Consider the following 23,064-nt stretch of genomic DNA (forward strand, 5'->3'; position numbering starts at 1 on the left):
CTAGGGACCCGAAGGAGGAGGGAGCTAGGTGCTCGGACTCAGGTTTTGGGTCGGAAGGGGTCAGGGTCCCGACCTAACTCCTGAGTCTTGGGAAACGAGAACTATAGGTTGGGACCTTTTGTGTTCCCCAGGGCGCGGGGGCACTGGGAAGTAGAAGATATAGGCACAAGCAGGTTTTGGTCATAAATTATTTATTAAAACAGTCTCAGGAAGGTCCGTGGGTTCCCATCCCCAGGGCAGGTGTGCGTCGAGGGTGGGGGAGTGGGGGGGGGGGGTGGACGAGTCCCAGCCCTGGGCACACGCGGAGGTACGGCGTCAGACGGTGAAGTGTTGGGTCACGGCTGGAATAACAAGCTTCTCCGTGCTGTGGGAAGACCATCAGAGAGAGGGTATGGGCTCCAAGTCCCCAAAGGCAGCCTGTGGCGCAGGGAGTTGCGCTGGTCGCGCCCTCTGCCGAGAGAAGTCAGGTCCCCGGGCAGGAGAAGGTAAAGTTCTCACCAGTTGTTGAAGCCCCGAACCCGGCACGCGTGGAACACGTCGACTAGGCTGGCATCCCGGAGTCCTCCTGGGAGTATCAGGTCGTCGGCTGCAATTCCGTTGTAGTTCCCGCAGGCTGCCCGGAGGCGTCCTCGTAGCGCAGGGGAGGCCCGTAGGGACACAGCCCCCTCGGGCCCCACCAGCACCCGCAGCATGGGGGACCGCTCGATAACAACTCGGGAGCCCTCAGCCCAGCGTACGACCACGCCCCTGCACACTTGCGCCGGGAGGCTGGCGGGTTGTCCATTCACCTGCAGAGAGGAGGCGAGTGAAGGGCGGGGATTAGGGCCCGAATCCGGAGGCGGGGCTCTGAAACTACTGTGAATCCTGCTGGGTGTCTCTATCAAAATGGCATACCCAGGTCTTTGCTAGAGGAAAAAGGTCTGGTATTTGCTTTCAAATCCTCCAGCACGAACAAAGCAGAGTGGGAGGAAAAGATGAAAGCAAAAATGGCAAAACATTTGTAACTGTAAGAGTTTCATGACACACCATTCTCTCTTCTTTTGTGATGCTTGAATTTTTCCATAATAAACTCTTTCCTAAAAGGGAGCTTTAGAGAACAAAGTCTCTAGAACCAGTTGCATTTCTCTCACCTGTGTCTTCATAATCTAATAACCGTTTACACATACTCTGTGCCAGGCACTATTCCAAGTGCTTTAATATTTGGTTATTTATTTTATAAGATAATGTATGACAGTATATTGCATTATGTAATGTAATTGGTATTTTAATATACTGTCACCTAACTTAATTATGTAATTAATGATATTAAATTTATAAATGATACTAAATCCCCACCAACACTCTGACAGGGTAGATCAGTACTGTATGCCTAGGTGCCTCTTGCCTTTTACTGATTAGGAAACTGAGGCCCAGAGAAGTAACATAGCTTGCCCAGGTTCACATAGCTGGTAAGTGGCAGAGCCAATTTTGAACCAAAGGGGTGTGATTTCATGACCTGTGTTCTTGACCATTCTGTTATATATATTGCCTCTCCATTAATAATATAAAAGTGACCACAAGAGCAATCACAGCTTTTTTTTTTTTTAACGTTTACTTATTTTTGAGAGACAGAGACAGCATGAGCAGGGGAGGAGCAGAGAGAGGGAGACACAGAATCCATCCGAAGCAGTCCCCAGGCTCAGACCTGTACACACAGAGCCTGACACAGGGCTCGAACTCATGAACTGTGAAATCATGACCTGAACCAAAGTAGGATGTTTAACTGAGCCACCCAGGCACCTGCAATCACAGTTTAAAAATTTTTTGTTTATTTACTTTTTTAATGTTTATATTTGAGAGAGAGAGAGAGAGAGAACTGGGGAGGGGCAGAGGGGGAGGGAGAGAGAGAATCCCAAGCAGGCTCCTTGCTGTCGGCGCAGAGCCCTACGTGGGGCTCAGTTCCACAAACTGTGAGATCATGACCTGAGCCGAAATCAAGAGTCAGATGCTTAACCAACTGAGCCACCCAGGCGCCCCTTAAGTTTATTTACTTTTAAGTACTCTGTACACTCAACATGGGGCTCAACTCACAACCCCAAGGTCAAGTCTTAAGCTCTTCCAACGGAGTCAGCCAGGCGCCCCAAGAGCTTCTATTTACTGAGCACTTCATATATGCCACACACTCTGCACGAATCCTCACAGCTACCCTATGTGGTACTGTTCTAATCACCACTTTTTGTGGTTGAGCTGGGTTGTGGCAGAATCCTAGCTGCTCTCTTGCTGGACCATCCTCCCACTCTTACCAGTAGCCTCCTTCTATTTCTCAACATGGGGTTTCAGGTTTGTTTCCCTCTTACTTATAAACAGTATCCATTTTGCCTGCCAGATTCCAGTTCTGCTGCTCTCTGTTTTCCACGTGTCTTGGGGGAGCCAGGTGCTCTCCACTCTGGCCTCTCTACCCACTGGATCTCCAACCTCTCCTTGTCTGGCTCCTTCCCATCAGCACTTAAACATCCCAGGGTTTTTCCCATCACAAAATCGTAATGGTAAACCAGTTTTAAAAGGCCTCTGCCTCTTCCTGGCTTATCTCTACTCTCACGTGTTTGACAAGGGCAGTTTGTATGTACAACTTGTCAAGAGAGCTGTCTATTCCTGCTGTCTCCATTTCTCAAACCTGCAGTCCAGGAGCTGTCCCCCTGCTGTGATTTCTTAAGTCACTAACAACCTCCCTGGCCCTAAGTCCAAAGACATTTAGTGGGCTATTTTAAACTCAACAGTTCATTTTCACCACTATTCCCCAAATATGCTCCCTCTGTTTTCCTGGCCTTGTTCTGTTCTCTTCCCAAGCTTAAAATCAGGTCTCAGCTCATTTGTCACCTTCTCCAGAAAGCCTTCACTGGTCTCCTAAACTGAGAGTATCTCCTCTGGGCTTCCACAGTCTACCTGTGGCTTCTCCCATTCCAGCCCTGATCACTCTACCTGGGCTACCTGGGCTTCCCCTATTAGAGCTCTGAGTAGTAGTAGTAGTAGTAGTAGTAGTAGTAGTAGTAGTAGATGACTACTCAGTCAGTAGTTCCCAGGAGTTGAGCAGCACTTGAGTCAATGTGGGGGATCAGTGGGTCCTGAGAAGTCCAGGGTGAAGTTTATATAGGGTCTAGAGAGGGTCATGGGAGAGCATGACAAGGACATTTAGCCAATGGAGGTCAATGTGAGAGCACAGTGATGGGAGAGTTCTATGTTAAAAGGGTATGGAATGCCAATGAGGGATCAAAAGGCCCCAGAGATCAGTGCCAGATTATAAAAAAGTCTTGGCTTTTACTGAGGAAGTCCCTTACCCATATTTCCTGATTGGTTCCCACAGCTGCACAGCCATCCCTGAAGCCGATGATCACTCGTGGTTTGAGAGCAGTGCAGCTAGGACAGGGCAGGAAGTCAGCAATGACATGGAACCAGTCAGGATCCTGGGGCCTGGAACCCACCAATGTGGCTAGCTCATAGGCACAGGACATAACAGGAATGGGTGTGAGCCCACTGAAGCCATCAAAGGTGGTGAAGAGGCCCCCGGGCACTAGGCGACATGTAGCACCCTCCCTGGGCTCACACCACCGCACACCCCCATCCAGGATGCAGTCTGTGCCCTGTGGGCAGGAAAAGGGCTGGCACTGGAGGCCTTGACCATGCAAGCATATACAGCGTTCCTGGCAGCCAGGCAGGATCAGTGCCTCCCCAACCTGCAGAGAGAGAGAGACTCAAAATCAAATTCAAAAAACCTTATCAACAAACAGCTAAGCACATGTATAAAACATATCATGAAGGACTAAGTTCCTTAATATATAAAGAGTTCCTAGAAATAAAAAAGAAAAAGACCAATAAGTCAATATAAAAACATGAACAAAGCTATTCAGAAAGTTAATAGAAAAAGAAATATGTTTCTTAGGCATTTGAAAAGATGCTCAACCTCCTAACAAGACAAATACAAATTAAAAATCCATTGAGCTGTTTTTCTCTGAGATGGGCAAAAATAAAAAAAGTTTGATGAATTTCTCCAATTGTCCCCCAAATATCTATTAAGTGTTCTTTTTCAACTAGTATATAATCAAGCTTTGTGTACTGCGTTTGACTATTGTGGTTTTAAAGTCTGTTTCAATCTGGGACAATCCCTCTGCTTTTTTCACTGGTGTGTGAAAAACCTTAAGAGCTCTCTGCAAGTTCTGATGTGCGGCCAGTGTCAGTACTAGTGTGGAGAGGACATGCAATGGCAGCTGTAGCAGCAGCTCTTATGCCCTGTTCCTCCCAGTGTGGGCATGTATTCATTCCTGGGGTTGGTTTGGGGTTTAAAGTTTATGTATTTATTTTGAGAGTGAGAGTGCAAGTGAGAAAGGGGCAGAGAGAGAGAGAGAGAGAGAGAGAGAGAGAGAGAGAGAGAGAGAGAAAGGAGAATCCCAAGCAGGCTCCACACCACCAGTGCAGAGCCTGATGTGGGGCCTGAACTCACGAACCGTGAGGTCATAACCTGAGCCAAAGTCAGAAGCTTCACTGACTGAGCCACCCAGGCACCACTAGGGTTTAACCAATCATTTTTTTCGTATCTGGTGGCCTCGAATCTCCAAGACAACTATGTCAGTCATCCCCTGGGGGGCTTTTCTTTACCTCTGAATGGATTCAAGGAGCTGCAAAGCCTTGAACAGGACGCTTTGCTTGCCGAGGGTCCATCCATCTGTGGTCTTCTGGTAACAGCCTTCCAGTTTCTTTGGGGAATTAGCCCCACTTTTCTGTCTGTGGAGTTTCTTAGGTGATATACCTACCCTCTGGCTTCAGCTCTGGCACATGCCCCAGGTCTGGCTAGTCAGAGACAAATCAGAGTACCCCATATTTCCTGGCCTCTCTGGTTTAGGGATGGGCAAGTGGGACAATAGGAGTCAGCACTGGGACTTCTGCTGGAACTACTGAGAGAGGGGTCTGTCCTTCCACTGAGATGGCTAAACTGTACATCATAAACTTGGAGAAGAAGGGGACCACCACTGCCCAACATGCAGAAGTTATTTGAAAATGAGGCTATGCATGTCTTCAAATATCCATTCTCCATTTCTTCCCCAGAATTAGAATTTTTGGCTGCATTCAGGGATACCCAGCTAAAGATACATCTTCCAGCCTCCTCTGCAGCCAGATGGGGTCCCTTCGTGAAGTTGTGGCCAATGTGATATGAACAGAAGTGATATGTGCTACTTTTGGGTTATGCCCTTAAAGAGCGGGGCCTGACCTCCCTGTCCCTTCTTTTTCCTGGCCAACTTGCTTGAATGAAGATGTGGTGGGGAGTAGATGATCACAATACTACAGGGGAGGTAATGATAGAAGAAACCTGTGTCCCTGACTTGGATGAGCCAAGCTGGTTATTCTTGGACTGTTCATGAGAGAGAAATAAGCTTCTATCAAATTTAAGCCACTGTAATTTTGAGACTGTTATAGCATTTGGACCTAGAGCCTACTTGATATAGAAGCTATCATAGAAAAAGGAAAAGACAGGGATGAAAGACAGAAAGAAACTTGAGTTCTAGTGACATCATTTGAGTCCCTGAATCCAGCCATGCGTGAAAGCCTCAGATTTAAACAATTAAAGGTAGGTATGTTCCTTGTTGTATTTAAGATACTTGGCATCCTTTTCTTCATTTACAATGGCAAATGCTGACTGATATAGTGTGGTCCAGGGAACTTTTTTTTTCTTAAGTAGGCTTCATGCCCAGCACAGAGCCCAATGTGTGGCTCAAATCACGATCCCGAGATCAAGACTTGGGCTAAGATGAAGAGTCAGATGGTTAGCCAACTGAACCACCCAGGTGCCCCTGGGGAACATTTTATGACAAGATATGGGAAACTTTGCACCCACCCACCCATGCCTGGGGACCTCTCTTACAGGGATGTAGCGTCCACTGTGAAAGCAGCCGCAGTGGTCCTGAGACACACAGTCTGTGCCGTCAAAAATGAATCCAGGGTCACACTCACAGCCCTCATAGCATTGGGTAGAACAGTGAGCAGGGCTGGTAGGCTGGACACAGCCCCCATCACAGGTCCGTGCGCAGATGCTGTAGTGGCTCCGAGGCGGACAAGTCAGAGCTGCAGATGGATGGCAAAGGCTGGTGCTTAGGACTCAAGTTTCCCTCTCCAATCCTATTGCCTCTTGCCCCAGTCAGGCTAGCTTCCCACTGCTTTAAAAAAAATTTTTTTTAAGACATTGATTTAGTTTTGAGAGACAGAAAGACAGAGTGTGAGTGGGGCAGGGGCAGAAAACGAGGGAAACACAGAATCCGAAGCAGGCTCCAGGCTCTGAGCTGTCAGCACAGAACCCGATGTGGGGCTCAAACTCACAAACCATGAGATCATGACCTGAGCTGAAGTCAGATGCCTAACCGACTGAGCCGCCCAGGTGCCCCCCCACTGATATTTTTCAACTTCCACACCTTTGAAATTCCAGTTCTCTCTCCCTTGGATGCCCTTCCCCCCAACACTGCTTAGTCAATTTCATCTACATCAGGACTGCTCTGATCCCCATCAGGAGAAGGGGCTCTTCCTGCTGCCTTCAACCTGCCCCGGAGGCAACCCACACCCAGCCAGAGCACTCACGGCAAAGCTTGGGTCCCCTCCAAAGCTTCACAGGGATGCCAGCTTCCTGACAGGCTGCAGTATATGCTGTGAGGGCATCGCAGAGACCAAGGTCCTGACCATGGGTATGACATACGTCTTGCAGGCATATCCTGAGGAAAGCCTTGGGGCTGATATGGCCCAGGCAGCGGCCAAAGGGACCATCTGGTGCCTGTAGGAGTCTACACAGTTTGGGAGCATTGAAGATCTGGGCAAGTTGCGTGGGGCAGCTGATGCTAAAGCCAAGACTGGGCTGGGGCAGTGGGCAGGGGTTAGTGACCAGGCCCCTGGACCAGGATCTTGTGTCTAGAGGCACATCAAGGGGGCCAACTTGGCCACCGAAGGCCCCACAGAGCCCCACCAGCTGGCCGTGGAAGGTGGAAGGCACAGTTAGGCGCACCTGGCTGCCCCAGTCATACATGATATGCAGCCCACAGGCAGTGTGCACCACCACGTGGCGGCCCTCCAACGTGGCCCAGGCCCTGCCCCCCGGCAGTACCCAGGGCAGCCGGCAGTGTTCACCATCCACCTGGGGAGGAAGAAAAGGGTCAAGACTGAGGCTGAGAAGGTTGAGCCTGCTCCCACGCCTCCCAGTATCCTGGACATCCCTCCCAGCTGTGCCACAAATGAACTGTGAGAGTTGGGTGGAAAAGTTAGCCTCTCTGAACTTTAGTTTCTTTATTTGTAAAATGGGAGGATCAAAGTACCTACTTCCTAGGGCTGTTGGGAGAATTAAATAAATCAACAAAAAGTACTTAGAAAAATGCTCAGCATGTGGGAAGTGCTTAATGACCTAGGCCAAGACCACCCAAATGCCAGTCCACTCACAGATGTGTGAGAAAGCTGGCTGAGTAAGTCACTGAGAATTTTTTTTTTGAGCTTGTTATGCAGCATTAGCTGACTAATACAGTTGCTATGAAGATTAAATGAGATGGTACAAGTAGTGCTCAGAACAGTGCCTAGCACATAATTAGCACTAAATAGGTCCCAGGGCCCTTTCTCTGGCCTTCTCTTCCTCATGAGGTCTCACCACACTTCTTTTTGAAGCTCTCTCTACTTCTGGCTGCCGAATCTCACCACACTCCTGCTTTCTCTGCTCTGTTTCGCCTAAGTTTTCATCCCCACCCATCCTAGAAGGCCCTAGTGATCTGGCCCCATCACTTCTCCAACCTCATTATCTCTTCTTCAACCCCTTACTCACTTACTTGCTCACTCACAAGCTACACTGACTTCCTCCTATTCCTCCAACACACCAAGCACCATCCCAATTCCCTGACCTTCGCACTTTGTGTTCCCTCTGCCTGGTTTGCTCCCTCCCAGATATTCACATGGACCCCTCCCTTACCTCCTTCAGATCAGTGACTCAAATGTTACTTTGTCAGTAGAGTCTTCCTCATCACCTATTCAAAATCCTAAACCTCTTTACACTGTTTCTGTACTCTCTCTTCCTTGTTTTATTTTTCTTTATAGTTTTCTTTTTCTTTCTTTTCTTTTTTTTTTTTGAGAGAGAGAGAGTCAGAGACAGCATGAGGTGGGGCCGGGGGTGGGGAGTGGGGGTGGGGGGCAGAGAAGGAGGGAGAGAGTAAGAATCCCAAGCAGGCTCTGGCACTGCCAGTAGTGGAGCCCAATGCGGGGCTCATACCAACCAACTATGAGATCATGACCTGAGCTGAAACCAGAGTTGGACGCTTAACCCACTGACCCACCCAGGTGCCCCTATTCTTCGTTACAGTTCTAAACTCATCATCGGATGTACCACCTATTTTACTTATTTATATACTTATCATCTGTTTCCCTGGAGGAATGTGAGCTCTCCCAGGATTTAGTCATCATCAAATCCTCCGGCCTTTCCTGGACCACCAAGAGACTCTCCATACAATTTACTGAAATAATCCTGAATGACTAATTTTATTCAATCCTGGGTAGTAGGTGATAATGCATATCTAACAGCTACCCTTTAGTGAGCCATTACTGTGTCCCACGCAATGCTTCCACCTTGTCACATATTTGCACCATCTCTTAAGTCTTAAGGGACAGCCACGCCCACGTTACATATGGTGGGGGAAACAGAGGAACCTCCAGGAGGAAGAGGGTGGGGTGTGAGCGCGGTCCAGTGAACCCCTACCGTGATGAAGCCGACAACTGCGCGGTCTAGCTGCAGGTGGTGCCCGGAGAGGTTGAGGTGCAGACTGTGTAGCCCGGCCCCATCGCGGGCCACGTCCAGGCCGAAGGAACAGGGACCCCGGCGTGGGGTGCGGGCGAGCACTTGCAGGCAGCTCTCAGGAGAGAAGGGCGCGGGCGGGGGCAGCGTGTGCGTGCGGCCGTCGAAGGCGAGCACGTGCGCGGTCCCGGCCAGGGCGCAGCTGCCTCGGCCGTCGGGCAGGCAGCGGCGCACGCCCCCGCGCAGGCCGCACACTCGCCCGCGCCCGCACGGCCGCGGCGCGCACGTCACCACGCCGCCCGGGCGGCAGCGGCAGCGGCGTGCGCAGCCTGGCCCCGGGTACCAGACGGCGCCTAGAGCTCGGTAGCGGCCGGCGCGAAAGCAGCCGCACTTGGCCGCAGGCACGCAGGCGGCGCCGCTTAGCAAGAAGCCCGTGTCGCACACGCAGCCCTCACAGCAGCGGCTCCCGCAGGCGCCGCGGCCAGAGCGGCTCTCGCTGCCCGCGCACGTGGCTGGGCAGCACGGGCCGCACAGCTCATAGTGCGAGTGCGGCGGGCACCGTAACGCTGGGGAGACCCGCGGGGGTGCGAGGGCCAGAGCGAAATGAAAGAGATGGAGAGACGCGGGAAAGAAATAGCGGGGGACAGAGAAAGGGGTAGGCCGGGAGAGAGAAACCGACGCGAAGACAGAGACGGAGGGAGGATAGAGGGTGGGGGTGAGTGGAAGAGCAACATGGCGGGGAGAGAGGACGAGGAACGGAAAGTGGGAACACCAGGTAGAGATAGTGAGGCGCAGAAAGGGAGACACAGAGCGACACAGAGGCACGGGAGAGACAGACAGAAAAAGAGACGGACACAAAAGACAGGAAGATCTCGTTAATTAAACTGCTGTCCCATCCAGGTCTAACTCTTCTTCAAGTCCCACCCTTCTTCACCTGGCTCCACCCAACCAGGCCTGAACTTCTTCATTGGTCCTCCCGCGTCCGTCCCTCGGTGTCCCAAATCCCAGCTCTTAGGAGTTTCATCCACTATGTATGCCAAGCCCCGCACACTCACGACAGAAGTCAGGCGTCCTCCACGGCCGCAGGTGCACATCCAGAGCCTGACAGGCGACAGTGAAGGCGGCCAGGGCTCGGCAGACGATGGGACGGGCTCCGTGGTGGCGGCACACGTCGTCCAGGCAGTTGTCCAGGAATGGGATCGGGTCCAGCGCAGCGTAGCATGGCCCCAAGGGACCCTCGGCCCCCGCCAGCAGCCCGCAGTACGCGTCTCCAGCGAATCGAGTGCGCGTGGACACTGGACACTGGTTATGGCAGAGGGGCCCGCAGACTGGGCCACAGCCTGGCACTTCTGCCACCTTCCAGATGTCGAGCAACGGCACCGTGGGGCTGCTCGGGCCTCTTTGGGCACAGAGTCCACACAGGTAGGGTCCGTAGGGCCTCGGCAGCGTTACACGTGCCAGGCTGTCCCAATCGTAGGTGAGTGAGAGGCCGAAGTCCGTGTCTACACAGAGCTGGCGGCCTTGGTAGTAGGCACGGAGGCAGTGGCCGTGAAAGAAGGGCAGCGATTCCAGAATTCCGTCCACCTACAAGGGAGGGCATGCAGGTATCAGCAGGGGAAGGATGTAGTGGCTGTCGCAGAAGTTCTTGGAAATGCCAATGAAGGATCAGAGAAGGATCAAGGGGAACATCGGTTAACCAGGGTAGTCATTAGGAATCGCAAGGAGATTCAATGGAACATCAGTAGAGGCTAAATGAAGGGTGAGTTAAAGGATCCCACCTTTGGTGGGTGAGTGTGTCAGTGGTAGAGATTAGATGATTAGAGTTAATGAGGGGGTGGAGTCAGAAGGTGAGTCAATGAGTTAATGTTACAGTCTCAGGAAGGCTTAAAGAGTGAGACTCAGTCAAAGACAGGCTCAATTGGGATATTGGAAAGCCCTGAGAATTCAGTGGAGGAATCCATATCAATAGGAAGCTCAATGGGAGAATTGGAATGGCTTGGGAACTCAATGGAAAAATCCACAGAGATGTAAATGGCATTAATGGGCCAGTCAGTGAATCACTAGGAAGGTCAACAAATAGCTCAGTACAGATCTATGGGGTGAGGGGGGAGGTCAAGAGGACAGTAAATAGGGTTAATGGGACAAATCAATATAACTGTAGTAGGATCAGTGGGGAGGGGCAATGAATGGGTTTGTGGGATTTTCAGTGGGAGAGAAATGGAGGGTCGGGCGCCTGGGTGGCTCAGTTAAGCGTCGGACTTCAGCTTTGGCTCAGATCATGATCTCATGGTTTGTGAGTTTGAGCCCTACCTCGGGCTATGTGCAGACAGCTCAGAGCCCAGAGCTTGCTTTGGATTCTGTGTCTCCCCCCCTCTCTCTGCCCCTCGCCAGCTTGCACTCTCAAAAATAAATAAACATTAAAAGAAGAAAGAAAGAAAGAGGGCCAATGGGGAAGTCAAGGCTGAGTCTATGGGTTAAAGGGGAGTCAACTGAGGACTCAGTGGAAGGTTAATGGGAGAATAATAGGAGACTCAAGGGTAGAAGTCTCAAATAGAAAGTTTGTGGGAAGGGATCAACAGGCAAGTCAATGAATGGGCTACTAGGAAATTGGAGTAGACATCTCTGAGAACCAGTGAGAGAGTTGATAAAGGGGGTATCAGCAGGAAAAGAGCGGTCTACAGGTTACCTGTGGGTAATGGGCATGGTGAGGGACAGTAGGTACTTATGGAGCCTTTGAAAACTCACCCGGATGTGGTTGAGATCTTCTGGACTCAGGTCCAGCCTCAGGCCACAGGCTAAGAGGGTCAGGGCCTTGGCCCAGCCACGTGGCCGCAGCAGTGGGGTCAAATCCAGGCTGAAGGGCTCAAGGTCGGCATGGGCTGTGTCACAGAGACCCGCCAGACGATAGACACAGGAGCCAGGGAATTCGTAGTGAGCTCCTCCAAATGTGTGGAAGTAGAAGTCTCCAGAGGCAGTGCACACCAGTGGCTTCTCCAGGACAGTGGGACTGGGTGAGGACTGGGCTGACAGGCAGTGGTACCAGCCACCCGTGAAGGCCTTGCAGTGACCATGGCACTTGTCAGGCCAACACTGGGGAAGTTTGCTCACCAGGGCCCCAAGGGTTGGGCAGTGGCAGTGCCAAGTACAGTTGTCTGTCCAGAAAGTACGGCCTTGGTGCAGGAAGCAGGAGCAGTGTGCAGGGGGCATGCACTGGCCGTCCTGCAGCAGGTAGCCAGGCAGGCACTGGCAGGTAGGAGCACAGGGGTGGCTACAGTGCTCTGGGGCTGAGGGGTTGGCACACGTGGCTGGACATGCAGACCCACAGGGAACAAAGCGGGAGTTTTCTGGGCACTGGGGACTGGGACTGGGGAGCAATGGTGGGGAAACCAGCGGTGGGGCCACAGAGCTAGGGGCAGGGGCCAAGGTGGCTGTGGGGGAGAGAGAAGATCAAGGACCTATGAGTCCCAGGAGTCTGGGTCACCAGTCCCCTCCTTCCCAGGATGCAGGAGTCATGCCCCAATCTCTGACCCCTGAGACTATAGCGCTGGGCACCTTGCAATCGACAGCCTAGGACTCCATCTGTGATGCCACAGACCTCCTCCGTAGGGCAGCTGAAGGGGACACAGGCCACACCTTCCCCTAGGTGGCAGGTACAGGAGGAGGAGCAATTCTTGATGAGGATAGTCTGGCCCGGCTGTGGAGGAAGGGAGAGACGGTGAAAGGTGAGGTGGTATTGAAGGGAAGGTGTAGCCAAAGGTTCTGAGATGAGAGGATCCAAATAAACCTCTAACAAGGGCCCAAGAGGATGCTCACAGGGAAGTACAGGCCATTGTGGAAGCAAGAACAGTGGTCCACAGGGACGCAGTCACCCTTGGCGGGGAAGAATCCATCATCGCACTGGCAGCCCTCAGCGCAGGGAGTGGGGAGCTGTACCACCTCCTGAACACCCGCACAGGCCGCGGGACAGGGGTTCACACACAGGCTGTAGTGGCTGTGTGGGGGGCACCGCATGGCTGTGGAGAGGTGGCTTGTCAGACTCAGGCAAGCCAGGGGCCTGCCCTCCGCCTCCCCGGCACCCTCAGATTGCATCATTCCCGGAAGACCTCCCCTTAGATTAATCCTAACAGCAGTAACAACCGGCAGTGATTGAACAGTGTCTGCGCACTATGCAGTGTGCTAGCTACTTAAGTGCATCCTAGATATGACTAATGTGGCTTCCCTGCTCTTTGTCTTTTAGGGGGTCTTTCCCCGGCAATCCCAGCCCCTGTTGAAAGGGTTGACCATTACTTGAACCACCAAGTGATCCCACCTCCTATGCTGCTTGTTTGGGTCCATAAGGAACCTGTCAGTGGATTCTAGTGGTGGAGGTCTTTTCTTGGCCTCTCTGCCCTTCTGACAATAATAACCTCCGCTTGCTTTTTGGCAACTATCCATCCTTACTTTCAACATGTGGACTGAGGCGATTCCACATCCAGGTTCCAGGGTTGTGTACAGAACCCCAGGGCTGGCTAATCAGATTATTCTTCCCTCCTCTGGTTCACAATAATTGGACAGGCGAAGCCTTGGGTGGCAAGCCTGGGACTTTAGCTGGGGTCACTGGGAAAAGGATGTTACATTTTTGCAAAGGCACTGAAGCTGGTAGAATTGTCAGCTTGAAGTTGCCAAAGCCTTGCGGCTACCACAAGAGGAGAATCTACTTGAGAATAAAGCTAACAGAGAGAGAATGGAAGGGAAGAAGAAGATGGACAGGGAGAAAAATGGACTTTTTAAATCTGCAGTTGAAAATTCTTAATCTAGCTAAGACTGGAGATAGAAACACCCTCAGTCTTTGCAGTTATATGTGCTCCAAATCATTTATTCTTTCTCCCCTCAGTTTGAGTTAGGATGCTGACATCGCTATTAAGAGTCCTGCTGGATACAGTGGCCGCATTGTGTACCCATGACCGGCTGGTTGGGTCAGGGCTGGATAAATGACCCTGACAGACAGAGGTGAGGGTGGCCATTGGTCTGTAAGTTAAGAGCAAGCCAAACATTCCCTCCAAGAACTTTTGAACCTGGAGGCAGAAAGAGAGAGACACTGACACCAAAATGATAAATTGAGGTGGGGCCAAGAGTCCATGAGGATCATGGAGGATACACGTGGACATAGAAACGTGAAGTTGATGAGAACCTGTTAAGTGAACAAATATTCAGATGCCAGCTGAGTCATTTTCTAGGTGGGTGATACTGATCAAGTTCCTTAACCACCTATGCCTTGGTTTCCCTCATCCATAAAATGTACTTGCTTGATGGGGCTGTTGGGAGAATTGAGGGCTTAGCACCGAACGTGTATTCAGTAAGGTCAGCTGTTCTTTTCATGTTATTACTGGAACTATTTTTACATTATTGTTGGAGAGACACTATAGCATAGGGGTTGAGAGAGAGGATTCTGGAGCCAGGTGGAAAGGCCAGTTCTGCCCCCTACTGGCTGTGAGATCTGGGGGGATTCTCTGTGCCTCAGTGTCCTCAACTACAGGAGGCAGACGATTATGCCATCTCCTAGAACAGTTCTAAGATGGAGTGGGCTGACTTCAAGCACACAATACAGGTTCTCAGATCTAGTCTTGCATCCGGGTCTCCTGGAGGGCTTGTTAAAACAGGTTGGTGGCTCCCACTCCAGAGTTTCTGATTAAGTCTGGGGCAGGGCAAGACTTTGCATTGTAAACAAGCCCTGAGTGTTGCATTGTAAACAAGCCCTGTAAACAAGCTGATGCTGCTGGTCCAGGGACTAGGATTTTAACGCAGCGCCTGATATTGAATGAGTGCTCTGTAAACGTTACCTAAGGGATAAAATCAAATCTGTTTTCCCAACCACAGCGTGCATGGGACTCTGTCCTGTTTGGTGCTGTGTCCTTAAAATAGGCCGACACATAGTAGGTCTTCAACTAACACCTGCGTTATGACTGAAGACCAGACCAGTCTCCCGCTTTGGGACCCCACCCCGCGGGGGCGGCTCGTAAAGCCCTCTGGCAGGGGACATACGGCAAAGGCTGGGAGCCCTCCAGGGCCGCATATCCGCACCAGCCGTCTGGCAGGCAGCCACGTAGGCTTGCAGGCAGGCACAGAGCACTTTGTGGTTCCCGCGGGCGCGGCCCACGTCGGCCACGCAGGCCTGGTAGAAGGGCTCCGGCGGCAGGAATGCGTGGCAGGGTGCCAGGGGGCCGCTGGGCTCGCGCAGGAGGTCGCAAGCGCCACGCCACGCTGCACCCGCGTCCTCGGTGGCCGGGAGGCAGCCCGAACCCGGGCAGGGACGCGGCGCGGCGCAGGGCCCGGGCCTTGGCAGCTGCAGGTCATCCGTCGCGTTGCCGTTGAAGTTGCCGCAGAGGCCGCGCGTGAGGCCGCGGTAGGCCGCAGGCAGCTCCACGCTCAGGTGGCAGCAGAGCCCGAAAAGCAGGCGCGGGCCTCCACGCACCGCGAGCACCACAGATGCGCCGCGCGCGAAGGCGCGCACCCTGCCCCCGCTCAGCGCGAAAGGCAGGCAGCGCCGCACGCCGTCCACCTGCGGGCAGGGGTGGGGCAGCCTAGAGTCAGGGGGGAGGTCCGGGTCCGGAAGAACTGGGAGAAGACTAGTGGGGAGGAGTAGTGCGGACAGTGGGTGCGCCAGAACAGGGGAAGAGTGGGCAGGGACTGCTGGAGTGTGAAGAAGGACATGGGGTGAAGGAGAGGGGTCAAGGGGCAGGGCGTTCAAGGCAGTGCTTGGGTGTGGGTATAGTGGGAAGGTGTGGGGAAACCTGGCAAGGGGAAGGAGAGTGAGGGGAGGGAGAGTGGTGAAATGGGCCTGGAGTGCAGGGACAGAGGGGAAATTCCTTACTCAGGGACCGAAGAGAGATCTGAGGGCATCTGTGGACCTGGGGGTTGGGGCAGTAGAGCTGGGGAAGAAGAGGGAGGGGATGTGGGGACAGGAGGAGGAGGAGAGAGGAAGAGGGACCACTTTGGAGAGAAAAAGAGCGGGAAAGCTGGAGAGGAAGGGCAGTGGTGAGGTAGGGGCACCAGAGAGGGGGTTTGGGCAGCCTGGAGCAGGGGTCAGGGAAGGCTAGGTGGGTGTTGGTAAGAGGTAATGGCAGACGTAGAGCCTGAGAGGGTGCATGGAGATCCAGGTGGAGGAGGAAAAAAGGCAGAGAGGAGAGATGAAGGCTGTGGGGTGGGAGAGAGGGACAGGTGGGGTGTAGGTACGGGTGGTAGACAGAGAAAGAGGCGAGGGAAGATGGAGAGACAGCCTGAGCAGCTTGGAACAGGGATGTGCAGACCCAGCTACTGAGAGAGGGATTGAAAGGGGAAGGGGCAGAGAGAGGGAGGAAGCAGAGAAGGGAGGAGGAGGAGATTATCGGAAATGAGGTTGTTGGAGAGAGGAGAAAATCGGAAGGCGATACTCAGAGATCCCACTGGGCAGAACAGAGACTGCCAGGCAGCTGAAAGGAGGCGGGTGACAGGGCGGGGGCTCACCGTGATGTATCCCCAGTCCTCGCAGTCTAGGCCGAAGCGGTGGCCATGCGCGCGGAGCAGCACGCGGCAGAGTTTGGGCATCCGTGGACCTGTCTCCAGCACCACCTCGAAGGGCCTCCCACCCCGAAGTCGACCCGTGCCCGTGCCTACCAATGAATAGGTGCAGGCGCCCGGGAGGTGGAAGGTGGTGCCGTCGAAGGTGCGATAATAGAGTCCGTCTGTGGCAAAGCAGAGGCCTGGGCCGCCCCGGGCTGCGCGGCAGGGTTTGCAGGCCACCCGGCCGCCGGGGTGACAGCGGCAGCAGCGACCGGTCGCGGTGGGAGGGGGCGGCAGCGAGGCGCCGGGTTCCAAGTAGCGGCCGGCGCTCAGGCAGCCGCACTGAGCAGTGGGCACACAGATAGCGCCACTCAGCACAAAGCCCGCGTCGCATACGCAGCCCTCACGGCAGTGCCCAGCGCGATCGCAGCCGGGTGGTGGCTCCAGCCCCGCGCAAGTGACAGAACAAGCCGGAGCGCACAGCGTGTAGTGCGAGTGTGCGGGGCACAGCGGGCCTGCGGAACCAGTAGGAATGGAAGGTTACTTTGCGGCCTGTGGCTGTTGGGACTCTCACTCCCTAACTCTGGGGCTAGGATGGGGTATCTGGGGCCCTGCCGGGGCAAAGCTCTACCTGGGCAGAGCTGCAGGTACCTTCAGATAGCTAAGGATGCGGTGGTTAACCATGCCTCTGATGAGGCGTAGCTAATCTGTAGGGCTTGGGACGGATAAGAGCTTAGGGGCTAGACCATGAACAGGTCTGAGTCCCTGAGAGGTAAGAGCTGAAGGGTTGGACCATAATCAGGGCTGAGAAGAGGGAAGGATAAGAGTTGGGGGGCTGGACTTAAATCAGAATACACCTGCCACTTTAGCATGGGCAAAGGTTGAGGGTCTGGTGGGGAGTGGAGGGATGGCTGAAGGCTGGTGCAGTGGGAAGTACAGGGTCTCAGGGATACATTGTGCAGGGAGGAGCTGGCACTCTGGGATGAGCAACAGCCAAGGAGCCACATCTCAGTCAAGAGTGGGGCCAGGTTCCCCAGATGAGCAAAGATAGAGAGAGACGCTAGACTGAATCCCTAGGCACTCACTGCACAGGCTTGAATTCCGCCATTGGAAGACTTGGCCACCCAGCAGCTGGCAAGTTTCACAGTAGAGGCTGAGCATGGGGCAGGGTCCAGTGCCTAGGCATACATCCACCATGCAATCTTGGACATAGGGGCTTGGTGCCAGCATCTCATGGCACAGCTGGAAGGGCCCCAGAGGGTCCAAAAGGATGTCACAAGGGTGGGCAAAGTGGGTTGGGCTGCTGGTGGTTGGCAGAGTGACACAAGATGGTGGCAGTGGTGGCATCTTGTCAGCAGCATCCAGGCACCCAGTCGAGGAATCCACCAAATATCTATGGCCAAAGGCCCAGGCCATTGCATCCTCAGGCAGCTTGGTGCCCAGCACGGTTCCAGGCACCTGGAGGTCATTCATGGGGTCCCCATTATAGTCAGCGCACAGCCCCACCACATGGCCCTTATATGCTGCTGGAAGATCCAGTACTATGCGGATCCCAGGGGCATAGGTCACACGCAGGCCAAAGGAACAGCTGACCACAGTGTCCCAGCCATGGCGAAAGATGAGTGTATTGTTGCTCAGAGCCTGGAATGGTAGATTCTGCCAGTCACCATTCACCTGTGCAAAGAGGATATGTCAAGGTGGGGCTCTAGGGACCCCGTATCATTACCAAGGATGCCAGTGTCCCTAGGTAAGGGTATAAGAGCAGGGCCCCCAGAAGGTCTTTTTGAAGGACTGTCTACAATGACCACCCCCAACCCAACAAATAAAAGTTTGGGGTGCTGTCCACAATACTGATACTTTTTCCAACAAATACTTGGATGGTGAGAACTGTGGATTCTGGGGTTTGGGGCTATAGTATTCCTGGATCAGATTTGGGGAGATGAAAGCCACAGCTTCTGGAAGTGACACATGTGCAGTGTCTGGCACATGTCTGGTCAATAAATATTTGTTGAGCTAATGCATGGATGAGTGAATGAGGCTCATAGGTCAAGTTAGGCTGTAGAGTCCTAGGGATGCTGGGATTTCTAGGTATGGCAGGGGCTTCAGGATACTATGCAAATGGTTCAGGGAAGGGAGGTCTGTCCATAGCATATATAAATGTTGAGGCTGCTGTGCATGGTCTAACCATATTTGCCCACAGCATCTGGGGCTGGGGTTATAAGAATTTGGGATGAGGGTTTGTAAGCTTTTGGAGTTGGGGATTTGGAATTCCTGGATTGGGTTTAGGGGGTGCCCGGGACTGGGGCTAGAGTTGAGTCTAAAGTTCAGTTAACACATGTAACTTAGAATAGTGCCTGGAACACAGTAGGTATTCAGTAAGTGACTGTTAAATGAATGAATGAGTGAATGAATGAATGAATGAATGAATGAATAAATGGGATTCTTGGGTCAGGACTGGAGTTTCAAGATCCCAGAATCAGGACTGAAAGCTCTGGTGTACTGGGGCTCACAATGAAGGTTCCAGAATTCTTGAGTCAAGGCTAGGAGTTTTTGTTCCAAGACAATCCAGGCCAGGAGTATTTGTTTCAAACACTTAGGTTGAACTATATGAAATTGCCGCATTTGTAGGAAAAAACACCAAATATTGGCAGCTTCGTGTCCAATTTTCATAACTACATGTGCAGGACAGTGACGTGTGGTAGTTAAGTGTCCTTTGACTTCGGAGCCATGTCACCTGGGCTCAAATCTTGGCTCCTGGTTTGTCTCACTTTGGCAATTTGTTTAACTTCTCTGTAAAATGAGAGAAATAATAATATGCACTGGAAAGAATTGTTGTAAGGATCAAGTAAGGATTTGTAATTGTGCCTGGCACGTGTTGGGGTAGACCGTGTTCCTTGGGAAGGCAGAGAGGTCTTAGGTTCTGGGATTAAGGTCCCTTGGGGCCACCCATAAAGCCGTAGTCAGGGCTAGGCCCCTGGTCCCAAGAAAAGCATAAAATCTGGTCCTCACTCACATGCATTCAGGGGCCAGGCAAATAGCTAAATGAGTAAAGTGGAGAGGGTGGGATGTGCTGGGGACTGTGACAAACTAGAGAGAAAGTACGTGCCCCTCGCTAGAGAGGGAAGTCCCAAACATACGTGGCCATGAGAATAGGTGACTAGTTGCCAGGGCTTCTAGTTTCTCAAGAGATACCATAAGTCCAGCCTTCTTTATTTAAAAATGGTAATTCAGTAAGAAATTTAAAATATGGCCAAGGCAAACTGCAGAGAGAAAGTTACTGACAGCCTCTGGGTTCTGTCCTCTGTGGTCGGTGAATACTCACCCCCACAGCCCCACAGCTCCTCTCCCAGTGTCCCTATCTTTATTTGTCTTTCCTACCTTGATGAGAAAATTTGTCATGTTGAAGTGGTGTCAGAGTCATTGGGAACTTGGAATTACATTTCACAAATGAGTAGTTGAGGTCATGTATTTTTTTGATGATTTACAGAGACAGCATAAGAGACCCTGGAGCCCAAAATGCCAAGGTTTAAATACTAACTCTCGTATTTATAAGCTGTGTGACCTTGGGCCAATGGCCTCACCTCTCTGGGGCAGTTTCTTCATCTGGAAAATGGTAATGCCTATTGTATCTACCTTAAAAGGACTCTTGTGCATTATGTGTTATTTCATTGGCACCTAGCGCGTGTGCCTCCCGAGTGGCCTTTCCAACAGCACCAAAACTTCTTTTCCTGGGGAAATTATGGAGGACTGGGAAAGGGGGTTCTGGACTGATGGTTTGCTCCTGAAGTGTTAAGGCTTGAGTTATAATTTGGGGGTTAGTTTTGGGGGGGTTAAAGTTAGGTGACTGGGTCAGAGATCATGGGGCAAGAGGGAGGAGGTGCAAGATACTGGATTTAAGGTCCAATGTCACAGGACAAAAACTCAAGGTATGACCCTAGGGTGAGGTTAGGGGGATCTTGGGATCAGGTTTGGGAGTCTTGAGATGAGGACTCTGGGTCAGAGGACATAAGGTGAATGTGTGGGCAGGGCTGGGGTTTTCTCACCAGGACACGACCAGGTTCCTTGGGGTCCAGCCTCAGATGGAATCCAGACACGTGTACTTCGAGGCTATTCGGGACGCCATCAGGACTGGTGCCCAGGAGCACACGGAAGTCAGTGAGCTCCTGTGGCGCTGAAGAACTGCGGCCGCTCAGCAGGTACACGCAAGAGCCAGGGAAGCGAAAACGGCGCCCATCAAAGGTGATGTAGTGGCCTCTGCCAGCCACCACGCATGTGGCCATGCTCGAGGGCACACACGTGCGCAGGTTGTGTGACAGAACGCAGCGCTCATGCGGCCTGCACCCCGTCTCAGTGCAGATCACGCTCCCTCCTAAGGCTGGGCAGAGGCAGCGGCGGCGAGTGCAGCCCACACCCTCCCATAAAGCCTCGCCTGGTGCCAGCAGACGTCCCTGGTGCACGCAGCCACAGCCACCAGGCCCTGGGCGCCGGAGGACACAGGCTGGGCCGCTGCGAACATAGCCAGGATTGCAGGTGCACGTCTCCCCGCAGGGCAGCGGGCAGGACGCTCCCAAGGGCCCCAAGCATGTCTCTGGGCAGGAGGAGCCACATAACTCATAATGGCTGTTTTGGGGGCACTCGATAGCTGGGGGAAGAAGGGGAGAAAGATGGAGGGGGAAGGAGTGTTTACATCAGGACCTCCCAGTCTGGTTCCAGAGACCTAAGTATTTAGCCATCCCTAGAATGGAGATGTTCCTGCCTTCATTTTCCAAGAGTCGTGCCCAGGATCCTGGGGGTCCTCATCCCCTAGAATGGAGGCTTTCCAGCAATCTCCATCTCACAGAGTAAAGAAGTTTCTATCATCAGAAACCAGAAGTCCTCTTTCAGAACCTTAAAATCTGGCCCTGGGACACAGAACTCTCACCCCAGACCCTGGAGTCCTCCTTACCTAGAGGACTTTTCCATACACCAAATCCAGGAATCTTGCCTTTTAGAATTAACTAATTCTGAATCCCAGGGCCTGGAAGCCTTCACCCTCAGGACCCAAAGAATCCTGACCCCAAGACCTAGGGGTTCCAGCCCCCAGAAACAAGAAATCCCACCACTGGGTGGAGGAGTCTCCATCCCCAGACCCAAGGAACCCTGCCTCCTGAGCCCCTGCAGTCCCATCCCAGGGACCCTGCAGCCTTGTCCTAGGAATCAACTCCAGCCAGCATCAGGGAGTGCCACCCCTAAGTCCCAGAATCCCCTTCCCTAGTAGCCCATAGCCTTTTGCATCTAAGGGTCACTCACGGCAGCCAGTCTGGGATCTCCAGGAGTTGATGCTGACACCTAGGCGCTGACACGCATGTGCGTAGACCTGGAGCATCAAGCAAAGAGTTGGTCGGTTGTTGGAGAAGGGGCAGATCCAAGCACTGCAGCTGATCTCGAAGGGTGCAGGCCTCAGCACATGGTGGCAATGGCTAAAGGGCCCGTTCAGAGCTGTCAGGATGGCACAGGGCCCCGGGGTCTTCGGTGGGGACGATGGCTTGGTGCAGGGAGCAGCCCAGAGGGAGTGGCACGGGTCATCAGGCGGCTGCAGGGTCCAAGTGCGCAAGAAGGCGCGCAGGTCTGGACCGCCCACATCATCGATTGGGTCACTGTTGAAGTTGCCACACAAGCCCACCACGTGTGCACGGTAGCCGTCGGTTACTTGCAGAGACAGGGCGTGCTGCCAGTCGTACACTAGGCGCAGTGCAGGTGGCTCTTGCTCCAGACCTGCCTCTGCCCATAGTTCTGAGCTACGGAAATACAACCGCAGCCTCCCGTGGAGCAGCGTCACTGGCAGCCTAAGCCGCTGCTGGTTCACCTGCAGGGGTGACCCAAGAGCAGCAATCACCAGAGAAAGGGTACATTCCTAAGCATTTAAGGTGGGGTGAGGGATGAAAGCTGAGGGGGTTGGGTGTTGGGATACCGAGGGAGTGGGGGTCTGGGAGCTGTAAGGAGGAAATGAGTTAAGATATGAAAAGAACTTGGAACAGAGTCCACCTCATGGTTAAGTGTCATATGAGGAGGATTTGCTATGTTTGATGTCCCCTAACCCTGGCATCTGGAACCTCCAAATTCTGTGAGCTTTGGACATATCCTAGGACCACATGCGGCCGCTGGCATGTCTGCAATTTCTCCTCAGGGAACGTTTGGAGGCATTGTTCTTAGGCTTTGTTCTGGCTGGAATGTCACTCCATGCACTAACCAGGAGTCTTGTTTCCAATACCCAGATGCGACCTCGTGCAAAACTCAGAAGCCTTCCTTTCAGGAATCTTGATAAGTAATTCCACTTCAGTTAATAGGAGAGCCTTCATCCAGGACCCCAGTGTCTTTCCCCCAATTACCAAGAGCCTTCACCGAGAGCTTCCAGGTCATGTGGATTGGACTTCCATTTTTTGTGTCAGTTCACCAAGAAGGTTACCAACCCACCTTTTACTCTCACTCACTGCCTCCACCCTGGTCCAACCATCATCTCCTGCCTGGACAATTTCAGCAACCTCCTCACTGGTCTCTCAGTGCATCCTGAACAAGCCCCATAGTCTGGTCTCCACAGGGAAGCCACAGGGATCCTGTTAACACCCAAGTGGTATTTCATCCCTCCTCTGCACACAACCTTCCCTTGGCTTCCACCTTACACAGAATAAAAGACAAAGTTGTTGCAATCTGCCCCCCATGGTCTCTCGCTCTCCTCTGTACCACAATCCCTCCCTCTGCTTCAGCCTGGACTTCTTGCTGTTCCTCTAACG

General features: G+C 52.8%; 3 protein-coding genes across 3 annotated transcripts in view; all 3 read right to left on the reverse strand.

Annotated features, from left to right (window-relative positions):
• LOC109494605 (IgGFc-binding protein-like) lies at window positions 1-9,648 on the reverse strand. The gene is made up of 6 exons (XM_019818794.3): window positions 8,741-9,648; window positions 6,598-7,144; window positions 5,891-6,090; window positions 3,315-3,710; window positions 499-788; window positions 1-364 (listed from the first exon to the last, which is right to left on the reverse strand). Exons 2-6 carry the CDS (start codon window positions 7,034-7,036, stop codon window positions 316-318), a joined length of 1,374 nt encoding a protein of 457 aa, XP_019674353.3. The 5' UTR covers window positions 7,037-7,144; window positions 8,741-9,648; the 3' UTR covers window positions 1-315.
• Window positions 9,627-15,902, reverse strand: LOC111556290 (IgGFc-binding protein-like). The gene is made up of 6 exons (XM_045047011.1): window positions 15,889-15,902; window positions 14,798-15,621; window positions 12,590-12,789; window positions 12,329-12,470; window positions 11,522-12,204; window positions 9,627-10,360 (listed from the first exon to the last, which is right to left on the reverse strand). The coding sequence occupies exons 1-6, from the start codon at window positions 15,900-15,902 to the stop codon at window positions 9,797-9,799; spliced, it is 2,427 nt and encodes an 808-aa protein (XP_044902946.1). The 3' UTR covers window positions 9,627-9,796.
• Window positions 15,601-23,064, reverse strand: part of LOC109494656 (IgGFc-binding protein-like) — a 15,781-nt gene continuing 8,317 nt past the window's right edge. The window contains exons 4-7 of the mRNA XM_045047012.1: window positions 21,584-22,139; window positions 20,338-20,936; window positions 17,380-17,968; window positions 15,601-16,809 (exon numbers count right to left, since the gene is read on the reverse strand). Coding sequence (XP_044902947.1) covers window positions 16,067-16,809; window positions 17,380-17,968; window positions 20,338-20,936; window positions 21,584-22,139 — 2,487 coding nt within the window. The 3' untranslated portion in view covers window positions 15,601-16,066. The remainder of the gene's footprint in view (window positions 16,810-17,379; window positions 17,969-20,337; window positions 20,937-21,583; window positions 22,140-23,064) is intronic.

This window comes from Felis catus, chromosome E2 (genome assembly GCF_018350175.1).
Source record: "Felis catus isolate Fca126 chromosome E2, F.catus_Fca126_mat1.0, whole genome shotgun sequence".
Lineage (NCBI taxonomy): Eukaryota > Metazoa > Chordata > Mammalia > Carnivora > Felidae > Felis > Felis catus.